Source organism: Belonocnema kinseyi, chromosome 4 (genome assembly GCF_010883055.1).
Source record: "Belonocnema kinseyi isolate 2016_QV_RU_SX_M_011 chromosome 4, B_treatae_v1, whole genome shotgun sequence".
Lineage (NCBI taxonomy): Eukaryota > Metazoa > Arthropoda > Insecta > Hymenoptera > Cynipidae > Belonocnema > Belonocnema kinseyi.
Window position 1 is genome coordinate 70,543,886 of NC_046660.1, and position 20,402 is coordinate 70,564,287.

Genomic DNA, 20,402 nt, shown 5'->3' on the forward strand with positions numbered 1-20,402 from the left:
TATTTCCTAAGGAAAATTATCTCAACGATGATATAAGTATACATATATTGTAGACGTTTATCGTGTATCTGCATGTGTTTATTCTAAAAACATCAAGAGTCTAGTATCTAAGTAACGACATATCAATATAACTTTCAAACTAACAAGAGAAAGCTACAACCTTCGAAAATTTGTCTGGATTTATATTCCTCTCAGTTTTAGGTTATTACCAAATGTGTCATATGCTTAAGTAAGAAGATGCGCTTTTCAGCCATTTTCAAGAAAAATGGCCTTAAAAAATCCAATCACGTTATATGGCCCGCGATTAGAGCTACCTTCGACTGCCGATTAGATCAGGCGGTAGCGATCTGAAATTCTAAGCGGAAAGTCCTGGCTTCATTATTGCTGACTACATTTTTAGTTAATGTTTGTTTTTCATATTCTTTAAGATTTAAATTAGCTATTAAATTAATTTAAATCAAGACGAAACTCACTTATTTTTAACAATTATTTTACATGATAAAATTGCTTTATTTAACGTTTACTACTTTTACTCTAAGAAAAGTTTTTCTTAAATATAAAATTATTATTTTCTTCATTCGATTGAACAATAATATTTTAATTACTATTTTTTTTCATCTGAGACCATCTCATTGCGTCAGAATGATTTGGTTTCGTTCTTGGCATGCCTCTGCTTTACGTTGATAAAAATTATTCTATAAAAATATAATTTTTGTATTTTTCTCAGAAACAACGAAGCTAACAAAGGTACAAAAAATAATGAAAAATGTTTACGAGAAAAAAATTGTATTAAAAAGAAAAAATTCGTGCAGTCAAAAGTGTTTAAGATAGAACTTTGCAGGAAATCTGTTTTATTTTTTTCTGTTTATTTCATTGAATGTTTAAAAAATGTGAAGTAGATTCTGATGAAGGATAATATAAAAAGGCTTTGTATCAGTTTTATGCCGGCTAGACCATTTTTGAGGCCGGCAATTTTTTAAATATTATTTGGGATTTTTTCTCGTAAACGGTGAAAACTATCACAAAGCAGAAAATTATTAGACAACAATTCAAAAAAAAAGAGGAAAAGGTTTCTTTTTAGTACTTTTATAGATGTTTCAACTTTTATCTGAACATTTTTTTACCCTTAGTTGTTTCCATGAAAAACGAGAAAATGAGATTTTTCCAAATAATTCTTTTTAATTTGAAGCGTTAATTCTTTAAGAACACAACTAACAAGATCTGTGAATGATTGTAAGAAATCCAATTTTTTTTAGTAAAATTTGAAATGCGGGTTCCTTTGTTTTCACTATAGAATGATATATCTAAACACGAAATCAATCTGACACCATGACCTAGCATTTGTTTGAAATTTTTGCCTCATTTTAAAGGGAATTGGTCATGAGATAAATATAAGTAATATATAAAAACAGTAAAATTGAGATGACGGCTGTAATAACTCGACAAACGCTCGAAACCGTGTATAAGTATGGTCCAGCCGGGAAAGTCTAAGGATAAACAATAAAAACTTAGATAATTTTCCGATGAAAAATCGATGTTTTGTAAAACACAACTCGCGATTATTTGGCCGTTTGTTGACGAAAATGCTTGAAAATTGTATGATGTATTCTCAATATACAAGCGATGACTTTAAATAACGCGCTTCGTTTAAAAAGCTAATATGTTTGTTTTTGTTTAATAACAAATTGATTGCGAACGAAAACCACGTTTTTCCAACTTCGACCAGTGGGACAGTCATCGAAAAAATGTTAGTTAAAGTAACTTATCGAGAGAAAGTTGTTCACAAGACTTTGAAAAAGTTTTCCTGAAAATTTGAAGGAAATCGGTCAAAAATGGTGGAAATGGTAGCGAGTTGAAGTCAACATACGCTGCCGCTAGAGCATTCTGCTGCTTTTTGCCACTGCTGGCTAGCTGCTTACAAAAAAGGAACAAAGGCCGATGAGCGGAGTACTGCAGCAGGAGCGTGTGTTGACTTCAACTCGCTGCCATTTCCACAATTTTCGACCGACTTTCTTCAGATTTTCAGAAAAACTGTTTCAAAGTCTAGTGAACAACTTTTTCGCGATAAGTTACTTCAACGAACATTTTTTCGATGACCGTCCCACTGTTCGAAGTTGGCGAAACGTGGTTTTCGTTTGAAATCAATTTGCTATTAAATAAAAAAAACATATTAGCGTTTTAAACAAAGTTCGTTTTTTAAAGTAATCGCTTATGTATTGAGAATACACCATACAAATTTCAAGCGTTTTTATCAACAAACGGCCGAATAATTGCGAGTTGTGTTTTACAAAACATCGATTTTTGATCCGAAAATTGTCTAAGTTTTTATTGTTTATCTTAAGGAATAATTATCCAATGAAAAAGTTTCATGAGAAAAATTTGTCGGCCGCGTCAAGCTGAATACGAATGTATATTTTGTTTTTCGTTTCGGCCACTTTTTTTATCGATAGATTTTCCCGGCTGGACAATACTTCTACGCGGTTTCTAGCGCTTGCCGAGTTATTCCATCCGTCATCTCAATTAAATGATACAATAATAGAATATAAAACTATAACAAAAAATTTCATGAGGAGAAGGATATAAAACTTTTCAATCTAAATAATCAAAAATGATTAATCAAAATATAATCAAAAATAGAATAATATCAAGATAAGAATAGTAATAAATTTTTTTTGCAAGATTTGCATAATGTAAAAATAAATCACACTTTTACTATTAATTAAGCAGCAGTATCATTTGCAAAAGTAAAAGTGGTAAAAGTTAAAAAAAAAAATTTCATATGAAATAGTATTTGAAAATGAATATTTTGGCTTGATTTAAATAAATTCATTAGTCGATTGCAATACAAAAAATGTAAATGAAAAAAATTGGAATAAGTGCAGGCAGGAAGAACTGAGCCTAGATTGCGCTCACAAATCCGGAGCGCTATCACCTGATTTAAATTTGTTCCGAGAACGGATGAAAAGCGCATCTTACCACATTAGCATATTAAAATTTTGGTAGTGACCTATTACTGATAGGAGTATGGATTCAAATAAGATTCTGGAGAGTGTAACTTCCCTGATAAATTATTAATGTTCTATGGAAAAGGTCTATCTAAAACACCACTCACTCGAACTATAACAACACCATTTATTTCAACTAATACAACTCGTAACAATCAACCACCCAAAAAAATATGTCCCACATAAAATAATATAAAAAAATAAGTTCAATACCTATACTTTTGAAAACTATGTTTTAAATACTGGAATAACGATCATTTCCCCAATGAATTTTAGGGAACACACAATGATCCAACATGACCTGAACCATGATCAAATGCAAAAAAGATTCTTGCAATATTTTTGTCGAAATTTCACCTCGACTTTCTTTAGCCTTTTTCCACCCTATCAAGGTTTTTTGTACTGAACAAACATGATTTATTTTAGCAGATATTTTATTATATATTCCGACTATGAAATATGAATATGACACGCGAAACTTCTGCGAATGAGATTCTTGGTGTGTGAAAAAATCCTATTTTAATTTCTCTCTTTTCTTTTTGGCCATTGATTTGAATGACTTAAAAGGAAAACTGAAATTCTTGTAGAAAATGGAAATATATTAGCTACTGTATTTTCGATTACCGCTGGAAGAGATTTGAGTTGAAAGACACAATTCCTAATTTTTGAATTTCGTTTCGCACTATACTCTTCAAAATGGATGAAAGGACCAATAGGTAATAGCCTCGTGTTAATAGCAGCACACCACTGCAACGCTCAGCTGGCAAATCATGCAATCTCATGACATTTTTATATATGTAGAGGAGCTTCAATCAGGAAGCCTTGTTTTACTTTTCAGCTCATTCACACGCGACAGGCGGTTGAAACAAAGGGGGTTGTGGGTGACAAAGGGATGTGTGATTGTGTTAAAGAAAGAAGAGGGTTGTGAAAATATGAGAGTTAAAGTATACTTTCGATTTGTTCTTTCCAAGCTTCAGACAGTCTGCATTCATTTTAAAAAGGTTAAACTAATTTACAATTAGTATTCAATTTTACTTTAAGAAAATTTATATAGTTTTCTTCGTAATAATATTCATAAACAATAAGAACTGTTAAAAAACAATTAAGGGACACAAAAATTCCACGTGAATAATTTTCCTATTCTATATGCCTGTTCATTAGGGTGGCCCTTATATTTATGGTAAAAACTCTACACGTACATTCTTTTTCATTCCTTTTCATAGATTGCCCAGATGGAAAAATTATACGTAGTCGGAAATATTTGATATAATTTTCATTTCTTTCATGAGAAAAATGTATGAAATAAATAAAAATTTTACATAACTTCTTCCACTATGTATGTATAAACTATATATAATTTTTCCACTTGAGTGGAATTCTTTTAAAAGCCTTTAAATTTTTTAAATTCTTTTGACTTCCTTGAAATCCTTTACATTTTTCTTCGAATTTCTTGAGTTACATCAATTTTTCTCTTAAATTCTTCTAAATTTTTAGGAATTCTTCTAAACTCCTTGAATTCATCTAATTTTCCTGAATTCCTTGCGTTATTTCAAAGTCCTTGAAATTACATTAAAACAGAGAATCCAGGAACTTCAATGAATTTCCTTGGAATTCTCTGAATTCCTTAGATGATCTAAATTCCTTGAATTATCTGAGTTCCTTGAATGCTCTGAACTTCAATAATTCAGGGAATCCAAGAATGTAATTCTATAAATTACTTGAATTCTCTGAATTCCTTCAATTCTCTAAACTTCTTGAATTATATGATTTTCTCAAATTAACTAAATTCCCTGAATTCTCTGAAATCATTGACTTCTCTGAATTTTTTGTTTTCATTGAATTCCGATAATTAATGTAATTCACAGAAATTCAGAAGATTTTAAGCAAGTTAAAAGAATTTAAAATGTTTAAAAGCATATAAGGAATTCCACAAAATTTTAAAAAAATTACATAGAACTCAAGGGAATTCAATGTTAATTAAAAGTAATTCCTCCAAATTTTAGCACAATCGGTTAATATTTACACATAGCCACAGGCACTTGAAGTTTCTCATAAGATTAACATAGGATAAATCGTGCGCAAACGTAGAATTAACATACATTTGTCAGCTTTTATTCAAATCAATGGTCCAAATAAGTTTTATAAGCTTAAAATATCTGAATTTTAAATAATTACAATTTTTAAAATATCCAAAATGGTGGACCCAACATTTTATGTAAAAATGTAATTATCTATAGTTATTAACTAAATAATTAAGAATGATTAAACATTGTGAACAAATGTAATACATTTTGTCCAAGAGGGCGGTAGACAGGAAAATTTCAAAATAAAAAAATAAAAAATCATGGACAATTAAAAATTAAAAACAAAAAAAATTCTGCAGTTTTCAATCAAATATTTTAAAACCACGCTAGTAAGAGAATTCTGTCATTAAAACTCATTCGATGGTTCAAGGAATAAAACATTCTGATTATATCAAGACTGGCAGCAAGTCGAATTATAAATGGATTTTATTTTTATACTTTTCAACAAAACCGTCCTAAACTTCGTCAGAAAAGCAAGTTAATATTGAAAAATTAAAAAAGTTAGCAAGCAAAAAAAATCAGAAACTTAAGTTTCTCAAGAAATTTAAACCGATTTAGTTTAAATATTTCGAAACTGTTTGATTTTTGCTAAGTTTTCTGGCCGCTGCCTGGGAGTTTTTCCAAAATTTTAAGGATCTAATATCAATACAAAATTCTTTATGGCAAACATAATTTCCTGACGAAGCTTAGCACGATTTTTTTGAAATGTATAAAAATAAATCAACTTTTAAAATTCGAATTACCGCCAGGTTTGATATTTAAAAAATGTTAGACTACTTGGGTCTTTGAATGAGTTGTAAAGTCAAATTTTTTTTCCATCGAAATTTAAAAACATTTCTTTGAAAACTACAGAAATAAGCTCTTTTTGGAATTTTTAATTGACTGCCATTTTGGATTTTTTCAACATTTTCTATTTCTGGGACCATTGACTGCTTTGCAAAGCCACACTATTCTTTACATAAAAATTAAAAAATGTTTAATTTAAAACTGCAAACATTACTTATTTTTGGAATATTTAAATGTCCATTTTAGCGATTATAATCATGTGTAGGCGATTCATTTGAATAAAAACTGAAAAAGTTACATAAATTAAACCTTTTTACACCATTTTCCCATGTTAATTTATGGGAAACTTAAGTGTCTGGAATGATGGGTAAATTTTAGACCAATTTGAATCGAATTCCGAATAAATCCTATTTTTGGGAATTCACTCTCAAATCGAAAGTGGGAAGTAACGATTACCAAAACAAGTAAATAAGGAGAACCCTACTATCCATGTCCGACCAAATTCGACTTTTTCCACTGCTAAAATTCTAAAAGCGGTGTATCGATTATATTAAAATCACGACAATTTTCGTACAAGCTAAACCTTTAGTAATTTTATGAAATCGTGAAAAATAATTTTAATTTATCTTTCTGGTTTGCACTAAACATTTAATCAACCAAGATTGAGTGCTAATGAATATTACATTTTAACCAAATCAGCACTGGATCTCATTAAAGATGAATTACGAATTAAATCATCCGTTTATTTCCGTTTCCTTCTTTAAACGAGAATCAGTCATTTATCTTTCCGACAACTGCAAAAAAAGAATTTATTTGAATATAAATTTCCTAAAAGTATGATTCTAAAATCCCCATTTTTTCTTTCGTCACGTAAAACTGAGCCCCATATTGCTGCAAACGAGCTTTACATAGTACAATAAAAAGTAGAAGAGAAAACCGTGAACGAATTTATCGCAAGAACCATTCCCGATGTCAGCATACCACTACCACGAGTTTTATGCAATTTTTTTAAAAACTTTGTACATAACGCTTAATTGGGGCAACTTTTCTGGTTTTATTTAGATCCACAATATGCAAGTACTTACATTGCAATACGCAGCGCAAAAAATGTATAAAAATATAGGACTAATGCAAGATTCTGTAATATTTGTTGAAAAAAGTTTATACGAAGAGAATGATACTAACTATCTCAATATTATATAGATATTATATAGATAAAATTCGGTTAAATAAAAATGATAAAACCAATCTTTTAATAAGTCATAAATAGAGTAGTTTTAAATCCAAAAAATAGGCTTCAAGAACTAAGATGAATTTTAATGGAATGAATGATGATTATGAGGCATTGTGCAGCATAGGGCATGATATATTTTTATTAGTGGAAATTATCGTGTAGAGAGGGTCAAGGAGAGGGTGAAGACAAGAAACCCATTCGCAAAACAGCTTTCGTCAGAAAAAGGGAACCCAAAGGTGCATTGACAAGAACAAAAAAACAACCGTCTGACGCTCAAGCCTTTTGATATTTATTTCATACAAAATTTGTTTATATTTATTTATATATGATGAAGTGACAAAATTAAACAAATCCTCAAACCAGACTAGACATAATCGTTAATTATTAGTAAAAAGCTAGGCTGTATTAAAGTTATTGTGATAAGCAGAAACAAAAACCCGAAAGCTTCATTGGTGTTTGGAAACAATATATGTACAAATTTAGTATTATAAAAAAACATTATTCGGAGTCAGAATACACGCTATTTTTAAATAGCCGGGATAAAAAATAAAAAAGAATGAATGTTTATAGAATTCGGATAAATATCAAAAATGGCTGAGCTTTTAAATATGGCTTTCATGGCGGTGTTTGGTAATGATATACTGTGGTTGTGGTGATTCTTGGATTACTGGTGTTGGTTAAGTGACTTAAAAACAGAAACTAGTTTACAGTTCCAGTTATATAACTCGTTACTGTTAGACTTACTGCGGAAATTAATATTTTATTTATCTACTATAACTTAATAAAATTGCTATGTTTAGTGGACAAGAAATTTCAGTTTTTTTACTTACTTATTAATTACCGTGATTCGCATGCCATTTAAACATTTAATTTGGTAATTATAAAGGACTTTTATCCTAACACTATTCAATTACTTTTTAATGATAACAGACTTTTCACTTTTTCCCTTATTCGTCTCTTTTCTCCTTTTTACCTATTCCATTATTGGCTAAAAATTAATTGCTTTTGGTCCCCAACAGTGGCTGAAGGCGTTTTTGTCCACGGTTATCGAATAAATGCCTTTTATCAGATCTAAAAAGTACTAGAAAACTGGAAATCATGGATATGAATTTATATATTAAATTTTTTATTGAAAATTCATTTTTTTAGTTTGAAAACTCAATTATGTCGTTAAAATTCAACTGCTTGGTTGAAAATTCAATTATTTTATTAAAAGATCATCTTTCTTGGTTGAATGTGTACTTTTTTTGATTGAAAATTCATCTTTTTAGGTCTGAAAATTCAACTATTGGTTTAAAAATGTAACTATTTTGTTGAAACGTATTTTTTTGCTGAATTAAATTTTTTCTACCTAAACTTAAAATAATTTTTAGTGGAAATAAAAAAATTTATTATTTCTGTGAAAATTCGTTTTTATCTCAAAATTAATTTTGTTTGAACTAAAAATGGAACTATTCCATCTATGGTTAGAAATTGTTATTTTTTGCTTGGAAATTGAACTATATAATTATAAATTAAACTATTTTTTTGAAAATGTAGTTATTTTATTCAAAACTTAATTCTTTGATTAGAAAGTCTCCTTTTTGTATAAAATTCAACTATTTTATTTAAAATTCATCTTTTTAGATAGAAAATTCTTCCTTTTTGGATCGAAAATTAATTTTTTTGCTACAAAAGTTCTTACCTGTAAATGCAACTGGTTTCTAAAAAATTCGTATCTTCTAATTGAAAAATAAACTATTTGATTGTTGATGCAACTATTTTGTCTATAATTAATTTCCTTACGCTGATAATTTCAATTGTTTAGTGAAAAATTAATCTATTTTCGTTGCGAATTCAACTGTTTTGTTGGAAATTCTTATTTTGTGACTGAATTCTACTTTTGTTATTAAAAAAAATTTTTTATTGTTTAAAATATCATTTTTCTTCGAAATTTCATCTTTTTTGGTTGAAAATTCAATTATTTATTGAAATTTCTTTCTGATTGAAATTTTTTTAGATAGAAATATAACTGTTCCATTTTTGGTTGAAAATTGATCATTTTTACTCAATTTTGTTGAAAATTCGTCTTTGAAGATGGAAAGTTCAACTTTTTCGTTGAAAATTGATTCCTTTTGGTAGAAAATAAATCTTGCTTGGTTGACAATTCAACCCTGTGTTGTTGAAAATGCAATAGATTTCGACTTGAAATTTTAAGCGTTTTATAGTGAATTCAATATGGTACCTATACATTATTTTTATCTAAAAGAATGAATCCCCCTATTATTTTCCTGTTTTTCGAAAAATCACCCAATTTTTCCTCTTTTCAGAGAATTTTGGGTTCTCAAGTCTGTTATAATTTAAATAAAAAATAGACAATTAAATAGGTAGAGATGGCAAAACAATTCCAAAAGTCTACAAAGTTCTCGGTCAATAAGTAATTTTCGCGTCAAGAGAATTAAAGTTATAGAAAATTCGAAACTCGAACAAAAGTTACTCCAACAGTAATTTTACCAGTAACTAAGTTACTTGAGTTACTCTCAAACACTCTAGTCTTGCATTATGAATGACGGTCGTTTATTGGCGGCAACGAAAACAAAAAAATTTGTTTTTTGAACAGGGTGGGAAAAATACGACACTCTAGTGAACTATTACAATTTGAAGGAAATCAGGACCAATTAGGGCCTGGAATCCTACCTTAAAGAGCTGAACGCCAATGACGGCGAACACGAACTGCAGGAGGCTGGTGACGAGGACTATGTTTCCGATAGTCTTTACCGCTACGATGACGCATTGAACTACGTGCTAGGTTTCAACATTAATTATGTTACAAGATACAGACTTTCAGTGAAAATTTTCTTCCAAAAAGACCATTTCATGTTTTTGTTCTTTTTACTTCTATAATTTTAAAGCCTGGCGTTTTACTATGTCCCCTAAGTTCCTCACAAACCCATTTTCGAGACTTTTTTGAGTAAGATAAAAAATCTCGAGTTTCATGTTCATCGAGATTTTTCAGGGGAGTTATAGAAGTAAATTAATCATTTATCAAATTTTTAAGCGCACTCTAGAAGAACTAAAAGAGTTCCTATTTAAAAATAACTTGCAGAATATTAATGTAAAAATAAATAATGGATTCTGTAAAAAATCAATTTAAAAAGTTTTGAAATATAAGATTAACAGAGTTAATTCATTTGCAACTTTTATCTGCTAATCTTACTTTATAAAGTATTTAAATATTTAGAATATGAAGTATATTGTGAAGAGAAATACCTTCAAGCCTTTGGCACGATTGATAGCTCGCAGTGGCCTTAAAACACGCAGCACCCTCAAAATTTTCACGACCGAAATGGCTCCGGAACTGAAAAGAAATGTATGGAAATTGTCAATTTAATAGAGATAAGCAAATTATGAATTAATATTATAGTTAATAGTCCGGAACATGACACCTCCCATTAAAGTTACAGGGTGTTCACTCATCGGGGTAACTTGGAAAACCCCGAGAAATGACCGGAAGTTTTCGAATGAACTGAGAATTTTGTTTTATTACAACAACAACAAAAAATACTTTGCAGTTTCAGGTTGATAATTCAACTGTCTTTTGAAAAATTATTCTTTTTTTTAAATTCATCTATTTGGTTTAAAATGGAACTGTCTGTGGTTGAATTTTGTCTGTTTTTTGTTTGAAAATTCGTCCATTTGGTCAATAACTAATTTTTTTTAAAATGCAACTGTTGAATCTTTTTTATTTGAAAATTCGAACATTTGGTTTGAAATGCAATATATTTCGGCCTGGAATTTTAGGAACTTGAATCGTTTCATATTGACTTCAATATAGTATCCATATATAATTTTTATTTAACAAAATTTAGTCATCTATTTACATGAAAAATGACAGTCTTTTGGGCTGTAAAGTCTATTAGTTACCAAAAACTATTATAGTTTTGAATGTTTCATTCTGAGACGATTTTTATGAAGCTCTTGGAATTAAACCTATTCAGATTACAAGGTAAAACTTAAAGTTATTGAATGGAATTGTTTACGCTTTAATTTAGAAAGTTACAAAATTCAGAAGGATTCAATTTTGGCTGATTTAATTTTCAGAATTAGTTCTGATTCGTTCAAATAGAAATTTGTTTGCCTGAACAGTTTGAACTTTTTAAATTCAATGACCGGGAAAAACTTTCGCTAACCGGGAAAAACCCGTGAATTTTTTCCCGTGATAAAAGTGGCCACCCTGAGTTTTGAACATTGAATCAAATAACACAGAACAAAGTAATGATAAAATTTGTTGCAGGAAATTTTTTAGAGGGATAAAGTTTTATTCAGACAACTTCGCGTTTTTCAAAACACATGTGTTGTCATAGAAAAACAAAAGAAGGTTTAACGAATCTTTCGTCGGAAATCGATATAAAGTTTATCTTCTGTTTTTCCGTGAATATAAGTGATCTATTAGCTATATTTTTAAATTGAATGAAAAATGTTACCTGAAAAACATTGAAATAATAGAAACACAAACGACGAGAATATCCAAGAGATTGAAAGCTGATCTGCAAAAAGCGCCATCGTGCAAAAAAGCACCATAGGAGATCACCTTCAGGCAAATTTCGATTGTGAAGACAGAGGTGAAAACATAATCGAAGTAGTTGAGAATCTGAAGAAGGAATCAGTTATAAGTAGAATAAATGTGTTATAATTGTGTTATGCATTAAACATTGCTTGTTTAAATACCACATTTCTCGGTGACTTAGAATTCAGAGGATCCTCTGCAGCAAGCATCGCCGAGGAAATCATAATGCAGACTAAAATCACATTATCAAAGTAGCTGTGATTACATACCCAGTGACAAAAAATGCGAAACCTAAAAAAAAAATTACAGTTTCGTTTTCAATTAGTTACATCAATGAGTCCTAATTTTATAAACTCTTATTAACCTGTTATTTTGCTTGAAAATGAAAAAGGAAGTGCTTGGTGGAATTGGTTGTTTCTTAGTTTGAATGTTGAATTCTGACATTCTTCTTGGTCTTGCTGAAACTTCCCCGTCGATTCCGTCTAAAAAATATATTTAATTTACTTTTATTTAATAATTTATTTCAGAAAAAATAAACCCAACAGCCTCTTCACCAAGAACTCAGTATAACTAGAAATAATAGTCTTTATCGATGGTGGATCAATTTCTCGGTAGCCGTAATGAATTCGGTTGGTGACACACAAAACATAGGTAAATTATTGAAGGTTATTAATAAGATGTCGTTATTAAAATTATTACTAAAATAATATGCGGTCCATATTGGATAACATTATTCTTTGGATCACGAAGAAGATATTTTAAAATCGTTGAAAAAATCTTGAATGATTTATAAAGAAATTTAAAACACAGTGGTTCTAGAATCAATGAATGTTTGAGTAATGTTGCATGCTTGCATTTCTAAACAATGATTCTTAATTAACATTACGGACCGCAGAGGGTGCGGTCACCTATTCACGCTTCGGCAGCGATTCTTAATTAAAGCCGAGATCGATTTAACATTTAGGTCCACCTGTGAGAGACGCAATTTGAACGTCCAAGAGAAGCTGATAGATACTCTTGCCTATAATGAAAAGACGGATTTTAAATTTTTATACAAAATCATCTCTTGATTGAAAGCAAATATTTTTTGGACAAGTTGATAAATGATTATAATTTTACAATTAAATTTGTGGTTTGGACATTCTAAAATACATTTAGAAAAAATAATATAAGTAAAATACGAGGTACCATCGATCAGGGTGGCTGTAGGTTAAGGACAACCTTAAAATCAGGGAAAAGTCAGGGAATTTGATTGGACAGGGAAGTCAGGGATTTTAGAAAGAATCTAGGAAAAGTCATCGAATTTTTATAAAAGGCACTTTAAATAACTATCAATAATAAATTCGAAATTTTTAAATTGAAATTTAAAATTGCTTTATTTCGTTTATAAAAGATGCTACACAGAAAAACGCTGGTGTTAAATTTGTTGCAGCTCAAATTTCATTGGGCTCCCAATGATCATTTGAGAGAGTTTTCAAGTCTCAAATGTATTCATCTGAACATAGGTGCCCATGTGGGCATCTAGGGGAAAGTATCATTTGGAGACTGAATTTTGGCTCATGCAAAGTTGTGGAGTTCTGAACCGCGCTGTCAGCTACCTGAATACCTTGTCAAAGCAACTATTCGCTTTGCGATATTAGCCTAAATAATTATTAATAAGGAAACCAATTGAAACAATATTTACCTAATTTTCAAATTTCTTTCATTTAATAGAGCGTACCAGTCACTTGGAATAAATTTATAACTTCCTAATGCAACTTCCAAAAGTTAGGTTAGTCATGCCCGTCGACATTTAAACTAAAGCCGGGGTGTATAGAAAAAGTCATGACCGTCTACATATACAATAAGGCATTTTCACTTTTGATTTCAGGCAAGAAAAATATAACACATATATTATATAAATAACAGTTTATTTTAATTGAATTCCAAAGACAAAACAGTTAATTCGAAAAGAAATTTCTTGGAAAAGTGATTGAAAATAATTAATTATGAGTTTTTAATCGAAAAAATTCTCAGCTGAAATTATTTTTAGAAAAATTCAAATATTATCATTATTAAATTCTACAATTAACTTCTATATATCAAGCTGCAGAAACATTATATGGTATTTCAACAAATGTATCTATTACAAAATGTTTTGTGAACTATAAGTCAGCTTTTGGAGTTCAATGAAAATAAAATATTACTTATAAAATATGTTTTATACACTTTTTTCTTGCTTGAAGTCAAAATTTACACAATTTGAATACATTCTTGTGCATAATTTAACAATTATTTATTTAAATTACAAGAACTGTTTTTTTTCAATTTAATTTTGAATCGCGCGCCAAGTGTGGCCAACCAGCGTTTAGCCCTAACGCAAGCGCAGTAGCTCAGACTGCCAACGGCATCATTGGTCCACAGTACAAACCGGAAAAATAAATCAAACAAGCCGACAGGAAAAAGTTGGGATATGAAAGCCTCAATTAGGTATTTTCACTTCAACCATCAGCTAACTTCACTTTGTTAAAAGCTGAGGGGGAAAATGGATCAAATGCATAGAACAAAACTTTATTTCTGTAATATATTTGTAATTAATAATCATTATTATTATTTTATTATTTCATAAAATAGTAATTAAAAAATAAAAACTATTTTTTAACTACACTTATATAGAAAAAATTACCTTTTACAAAGATTTTATCAAAATAGGGCAAAAATGAACTGAATCTCATACATTTGGTCCCTTATTTTCCCCTCAGCAATCTACGAAGTGAAGTTAACTGTTTATTGAAGTGAAAATACCTAATAGGCTTTTATTTTATCAGTTTGAATGTTCCCGCCGCTATATTTGAAACATTGCAATGTTTCACGAAACTCCCAATGTTTCATCAAACTTTTCATCAGGCTAAAGTTTCATGCAAATTTACATCCCTACTCATCGCGAAAAACAAATTTCTGTTTTTATTACACAATTGTATTTACCTTATCTTTCATGTATGACACAAGCCACTGCAAGATTAGATATCTAAGATACCTTTAAACTTCCGCAGAAAATCTAGCGGAAATTTATTCGAACGACCAGGCATCAATTTCGATGCAGACGGTCACGACTTAATTTGTACATCCCGGCTTTGGTGGTTTGAATGTCATTTGGTAGGTTTTGACTAACCTAACATTTGGATATTATATCACGCCAAGTACTATTTTTATTCCAAGACTATTTAGTCGCTGGTAAATGGGAGGAAATAAAAAGTTAGGTAATTATTATTATAACTTACCTGCTTATTAACATCGGTTTCACTCAAATAACGACTGACAAAATGATCTTGACAGGTGACTTACAGTTTGTGGACGATACTTCACGTTGCACTGGATGAGAAAAAACAGTGTCTAAATGATGCTTTTTCCCTAGATTCTCCAAATGAACCTGTGTGGCTCAAATTTGTTGCAAATCTATTGAACACCGATTTCGGTGTACATTGGAGGATCGGCGATTTTCTGTTTATGATACAAACTTTAAAAGATTAAGATTCTGGTCTTTGAATATTTTTGGTCAAGGAAAATAAAAAATTGTTCAGGGGAAAATTATGGAATTTTGAAAATAAAGTGTTGCTGACACCATGATATTATACTCTTGCTAGTAATCTATTTTCCTTATATTATTTATATTTTCTTTTTATAGCTATGCTTCCTCTGGATGATCCTATTTTCAGTTAGAAATCTTATTATATGTTTGAAAATTTATAATTTTTGTCAATGTCATCCTTTTTGGTTAAAAAGTCAAATGTTATGTAGAAAAATCGTCCTTTCCCGTTGAAAATTCAACTACTTTAGTATAAGATTAAATAATTGTTCAAAATTCATATTTTGCAGTAGAAATTAAATCTTTGTTGGTTGAAAATTCGACTATTTGACCGAAAATTCGTTTCTTGGATTAAAAAATTAATATTTTTTTAGCATAAATTTAATCCTTTTGGATAAAATAGAAACTGTTCCATTGAAAATTAATCTCCTTTGGTTGAAGATTCAACAATTTTTTCTAAAATACGTCTTTTTCCGTTAAGCTTAACTATTTTTTATTAAAAATTAAAATATTTTTGTTTGAAATATCTACTATTACATTATCCATTAAAAACTAACCTTCTTTCTTTAAAATTTCCTCTTTTTTGTTTAAAAAAAGCAAATGTTAGGTTGAAAATGCACTTTTTTATTAAAAGTTTATATTTCTAGGTTGAAAATTCAACTGTTCTACAGACAATCCGTCTTTTTGCTTAAAAGTTTAACAATTTGGATAACCTTTTTTTCTTTTTTTGATCCAAAAATTTTAATTTTTAAAAAAATTGGACTATTTTCATCTTATTTGGTTTAAGTATAACTTACATTTCTTTAGAATTAATTTCTTCAGGTGGAAAATTGAAATATTTGTTTAAAAATGCATTTACTTTAAATGCCATTTACTTTAAAATTCATCTTTCCAGGTAAAAATGCAAGTATTTGGTTCAAAATTGGCTTTTTTGTTAAATATTTCATTATTTTGATAAAAAATCAAATATTTTGTTGAAGAGTCATAAAATACAACGGTATTATAAAAAATTCAACAAAAAGTCATCTTTTTTGGTCGAAAATTCTACGGTTTTGTTAAAAATTTACCTTTCGGTTTCGAAATGTATCTTTTATGGTAAGAGGGTCATATTTTTTGTTTGAAATAAATTTATTAAATTTTGTAAAATCTTAATCTAAATTTTTTTTGTCTATAAAAGATTTTATTTTGTAAATATTACAAGATTCAAATGCTGGTCTTTAGATATTAATGGTCACAGATAACAAAAAATTGGTTACGGAAAAATCAGGGAAAAGTTAAGGAATTTTAAAAATTAAGTTTTGTAGCCACTTTGTACCATTCTTAAGTTTTTGCTATAAAAATATGTAGTTTAAATTAAATTTAATATTGGAAAATATAAAATACCATGAATTTCGGTTTGATAGTCCTCTTCATCCTCTACATCAAGCTCCTCCTCATCAGACTCGATGTTCAACCGAACTTTCCCTCTGCTATTCATTTCATCACCTTTCTCTGAACTGGAAATATAAATCGATTTTGCACAACAATTCAGATTTTCATATAGTTATTTTAACAACTAAAATTATTTTAAAATCGGTAATCACTTTTCGGTATCTAAAGCTGCCTCATAATCATCCATGGTTTCATTTGGATCTTGATCGAGACTTGTTTCACCTCCATCATCCTCTCCTTCAGTTATATCACCTCCATCATCCCCTTGATCTCCACTCATCTCATCCTGCCCTGGCGACGGGCTACGAGATTTATGTTTATCCGCCTAGTGATAAAAAAAATTCATAGTATATATTAATTAACCCTTTTTCGATTACTTAAATCTCCAAAGTAATTCTCGAGAGTACAACTGTATTTTAATTTATTGCAAATAATAAAGATCACATCAATAAAATTGTGTAAGTTTGGAAAATAAACACATATTAAGAATTGTTTAGCAGTCCCTTGAGGAATGTCTCCTGCTTTAATTATCAAAATTATCAAATTATTACGCGGATTATTCTTTCAATTAATTAAGTGAAAAGATAAACGATATAGGGGGAGTTCCGAAGTAATAGTTAGAATATAAATATCGGCGCACACTATGACCCTATTCTCAAAGTCGAACAGTGCGCAGATTAAAGGGGATGTTCCATTATTAAGACTCACATAAAGTCTGTTTCAGAAACACAACTGAATACACTGACTACATTCTGAATCGAAAAAAATACAATATCCTATTTTTAATTTTAATATTTTTTATTTAATATTTTCGCATGGAAGTAAAATTTGTAATATAAGTTTTCTGAGACGTTGAAACTATTTTTCAATAATCACATTGCCTCAAATGTTTCTTGTTATTATCGTTTGCTCCGCTGTATATTAGAAAAAAATTCGATGTCACTCAATAGGTGGAATGGACACTAGAAATTGCATACTTTTATTTGACCCGACAGTGTACGAAACAATATTGAATCCTGAATTTTTAACGTATTCTACCCGAGTAGTGTTAAAACAAATGAAAAAAATGTGACAATGAATGGAGACGATGTCTATTAATTCCTATATAGCAGAGATACCAACACAATCTCCTTTTATAGGGAATAATATTTCTATGAATACGTTCTACATACTAACAAGAGAAATAAGCACAGTGTGCGAATGACGAAAAGCCAATATAATATATGAGCCATAAAAATTTACTTTATACAGTTCTGTTTAAAAATTAATGTGATATAAATAGTGATAAGGGCCCAAGTGACGTAGTTTGAAATAAATATTTTTCTGGTGGGCGTTCAAATCAACTCCAATTGATAAAAATATCGAAAATAAAAAATGTCACCCTTCAAATTCAGTATACAATTTAAAAACACAAGTTCTCCTCCGTTATTTGAATGCCAAAAATACCAAAATTTTCCCGTCTATTTAAAAATGCTAAAAAGAAAAAATTTATTTCTTCTGATTCATAACAAAATAATTACCTCTTCCAGTTTAGAAAAGCTTGAATATAAAAAATTCCCCCTTCAAATCATCAAAAATTCAACCAACAAAAATTAAAATGAAAAAATCTTCCCTCAAACTCAATACAAATCTTAAACCGAAAAAGACACCTATTCTAATCTAAATCCTATTCTAATTCTGATAAACATTTCACATACAAATTAATTTTTTTTTAATTGAGCAATTAAAATTACAACGTTTAAGGTTAAAATTTACCACCGTAAAATGTTAATGATTCAAGGTTATTTCCAATAACACTGTTTGAAAGTATTTAGTTTTGAATATTTGAATTATAACTGCTAATTGTAATGAATGTAAACCAAATTGGCTAAAAATGGACTATTCTAGACTGTTGCATAGGATTTTAAGTGGAATAAAAACGTTCAATTATGATTTTAATAATTTGAAGTTATTTTACAATTAAAAACATTTTATCAAGTTTAAATTGGATATTTACATTTGCTTAACTAAGAACGCTTTCAAATCGAGACATCTCAATTTTCAAAATTAGGATCTGTAAATTGTTACATTAAAAATCAAACGTGTGAACGTTTGATTTTTAATCGTTTCAAGTCTTCAAAACTGTGTTACTAAAAAACAGTTAAAGCATTCCCGGGATTCTCGACCCAGTGGCCACTCTGGATCTAAGATGTTTTAATAATGAACAAATGAATTAAACAAATTTCCGATACATTTTTCACAACTTACCTCCTCTTCGGCTTCTTTTTCAATAGCTGTTAAAGATTCGGCATCAGCTAGATTGTCTACCGCAATGGCCAAGAAAACGTTCAGTAGGATATCTGTATTGCTTTATGAGTTAAGGAAATCTTTTTAAAAATCAAGAAAACCCGAGCATTTATTTTGTAAATGAACCTAAAAATCAATATTAATTTTAAAATAGACACATAGTAAGAGACTCAAGTTTCCAGTGGTTATGGATACTGCGCTTCATTTTGTGATTAACATGTCATAGAGATAATTTTTCTTATAGCAAATACTAATTTTTCGAGAGAAAAATAGAAACCTAAAAATAATTTGTATTACACTTTTACATAATTGTAATAAAGTTTAATTAGTTTGTTTAAAATTCAGTGTTTGCAATGTAAAAAATTCTCCTAAGAACACGCTAATCCCCAAACTGAAATATGAAAAACTGAACCGCAGTTATGAAAAATTAAAAACTTGTATCTCTCAGTTTATTTGAAATAAACAATTATATTATATCTTGAATTTTATGAAGCGTCGAGAAAAGAATCTGAGTCTTCCATAAGATTTTAAGAAAAAATACATATATAAAAAATGTATATGAAACCTGAAACTTCTTTGTTCAATTTTAATTGTTAATTTTGTACAGAAAAAAATACAGAAGCAAGCAATCAAATATTTAGTTGAAGCAAGTTCATTTTTAAGCTTATTTTTCAGCATTGATATAAGTAGAACTGATGCTGGAGATTTAATTAATACATAAGTGTCATAAATGTCACAATCTCGCATCCAACAACACATTCAATTCGCACGAGTCCTGTACAGTGTACACGTGTGACCTACCTAGCGTATATCAATAGAGGTACAATGCTTGACTTACATATCCCCCCTTTTCAAATATACAAGCACTCATTTAAATACAGAAAATGCATACATGCTAACTAGAATTGGGATTAATTAAAACATATGATAAGAAGAGCTGCTAAATTCACATCTAGAATACCCGTGCAGAATTCGCCCGATTTCATACTTAATACCGATCTGGCCCCGACCGGGATTCCCGATCTGGCCCTGATCGGTAGAATTATGTGGCCCAGATTTGGGCCAAACCAGGCAAGACCGATTTCCTACCGTAACGCCATCCCTATGCGCTCACAGAATTAATGCTGATTATTGTTTTTTGATAGTGTAATAAAATTGAAATATTATTCCTTTATAATATTTTCTAAATGATTGAAAATGCCAAAGGCAAGTACGCCACGTGTTCGGAGGCACCGAACACTAACCAGTATACCTCGAAACGTGCGTGAGGAACATGAAAGTAATTAAGCTCTGGGGCTAATTGAAACCTAACCTCAAATAAAGTGATCATCAATTAAATTTTATTTTTTTAATCAATACGAAATAAATTATTATAGATGGAAATGTAAGTGATCCGGAAGTTAATACTATCCAACCCGTTCAATTGATGAATTTGGACGAAGCAGAAAATTTGGATCCACTTGAA

The 20,402-nt window shown here is 29.6% G+C and overlaps 1 protein-coding gene across 1 annotated transcript in view; it reads right to left on the minus strand.

Annotated features, from left to right (window-relative positions):
- LOC117170648 (voltage-dependent calcium channel type D subunit alpha-1-like) overlaps positions 1-20,402 on the minus strand; it is a 68,654-nt gene that overhangs the window by 42,311 nt on the left and 5,941 nt on the right. The window contains exons 7-13 of the mRNA XM_033357559.1: positions 18,899-18,990; positions 16,804-16,976; positions 16,604-16,716; positions 12,020-12,137; positions 11,817-11,946; positions 11,573-11,739; positions 10,359-10,446 (exon numbers count right to left, since the gene is read on the minus strand). Of these exons, the coding sequence (XP_033213450.1) occupies positions 10,359-10,446; positions 11,573-11,739; positions 11,817-11,946; positions 12,020-12,137; positions 16,604-16,716; positions 16,804-16,976; positions 18,899-18,990 (881 nt within the window). The remainder of the gene's footprint in view (positions 1-10,358; positions 10,447-11,572; positions 11,740-11,816; positions 11,947-12,019; positions 12,138-16,603; positions 16,717-16,803; positions 16,977-18,898; positions 18,991-20,402) is intronic.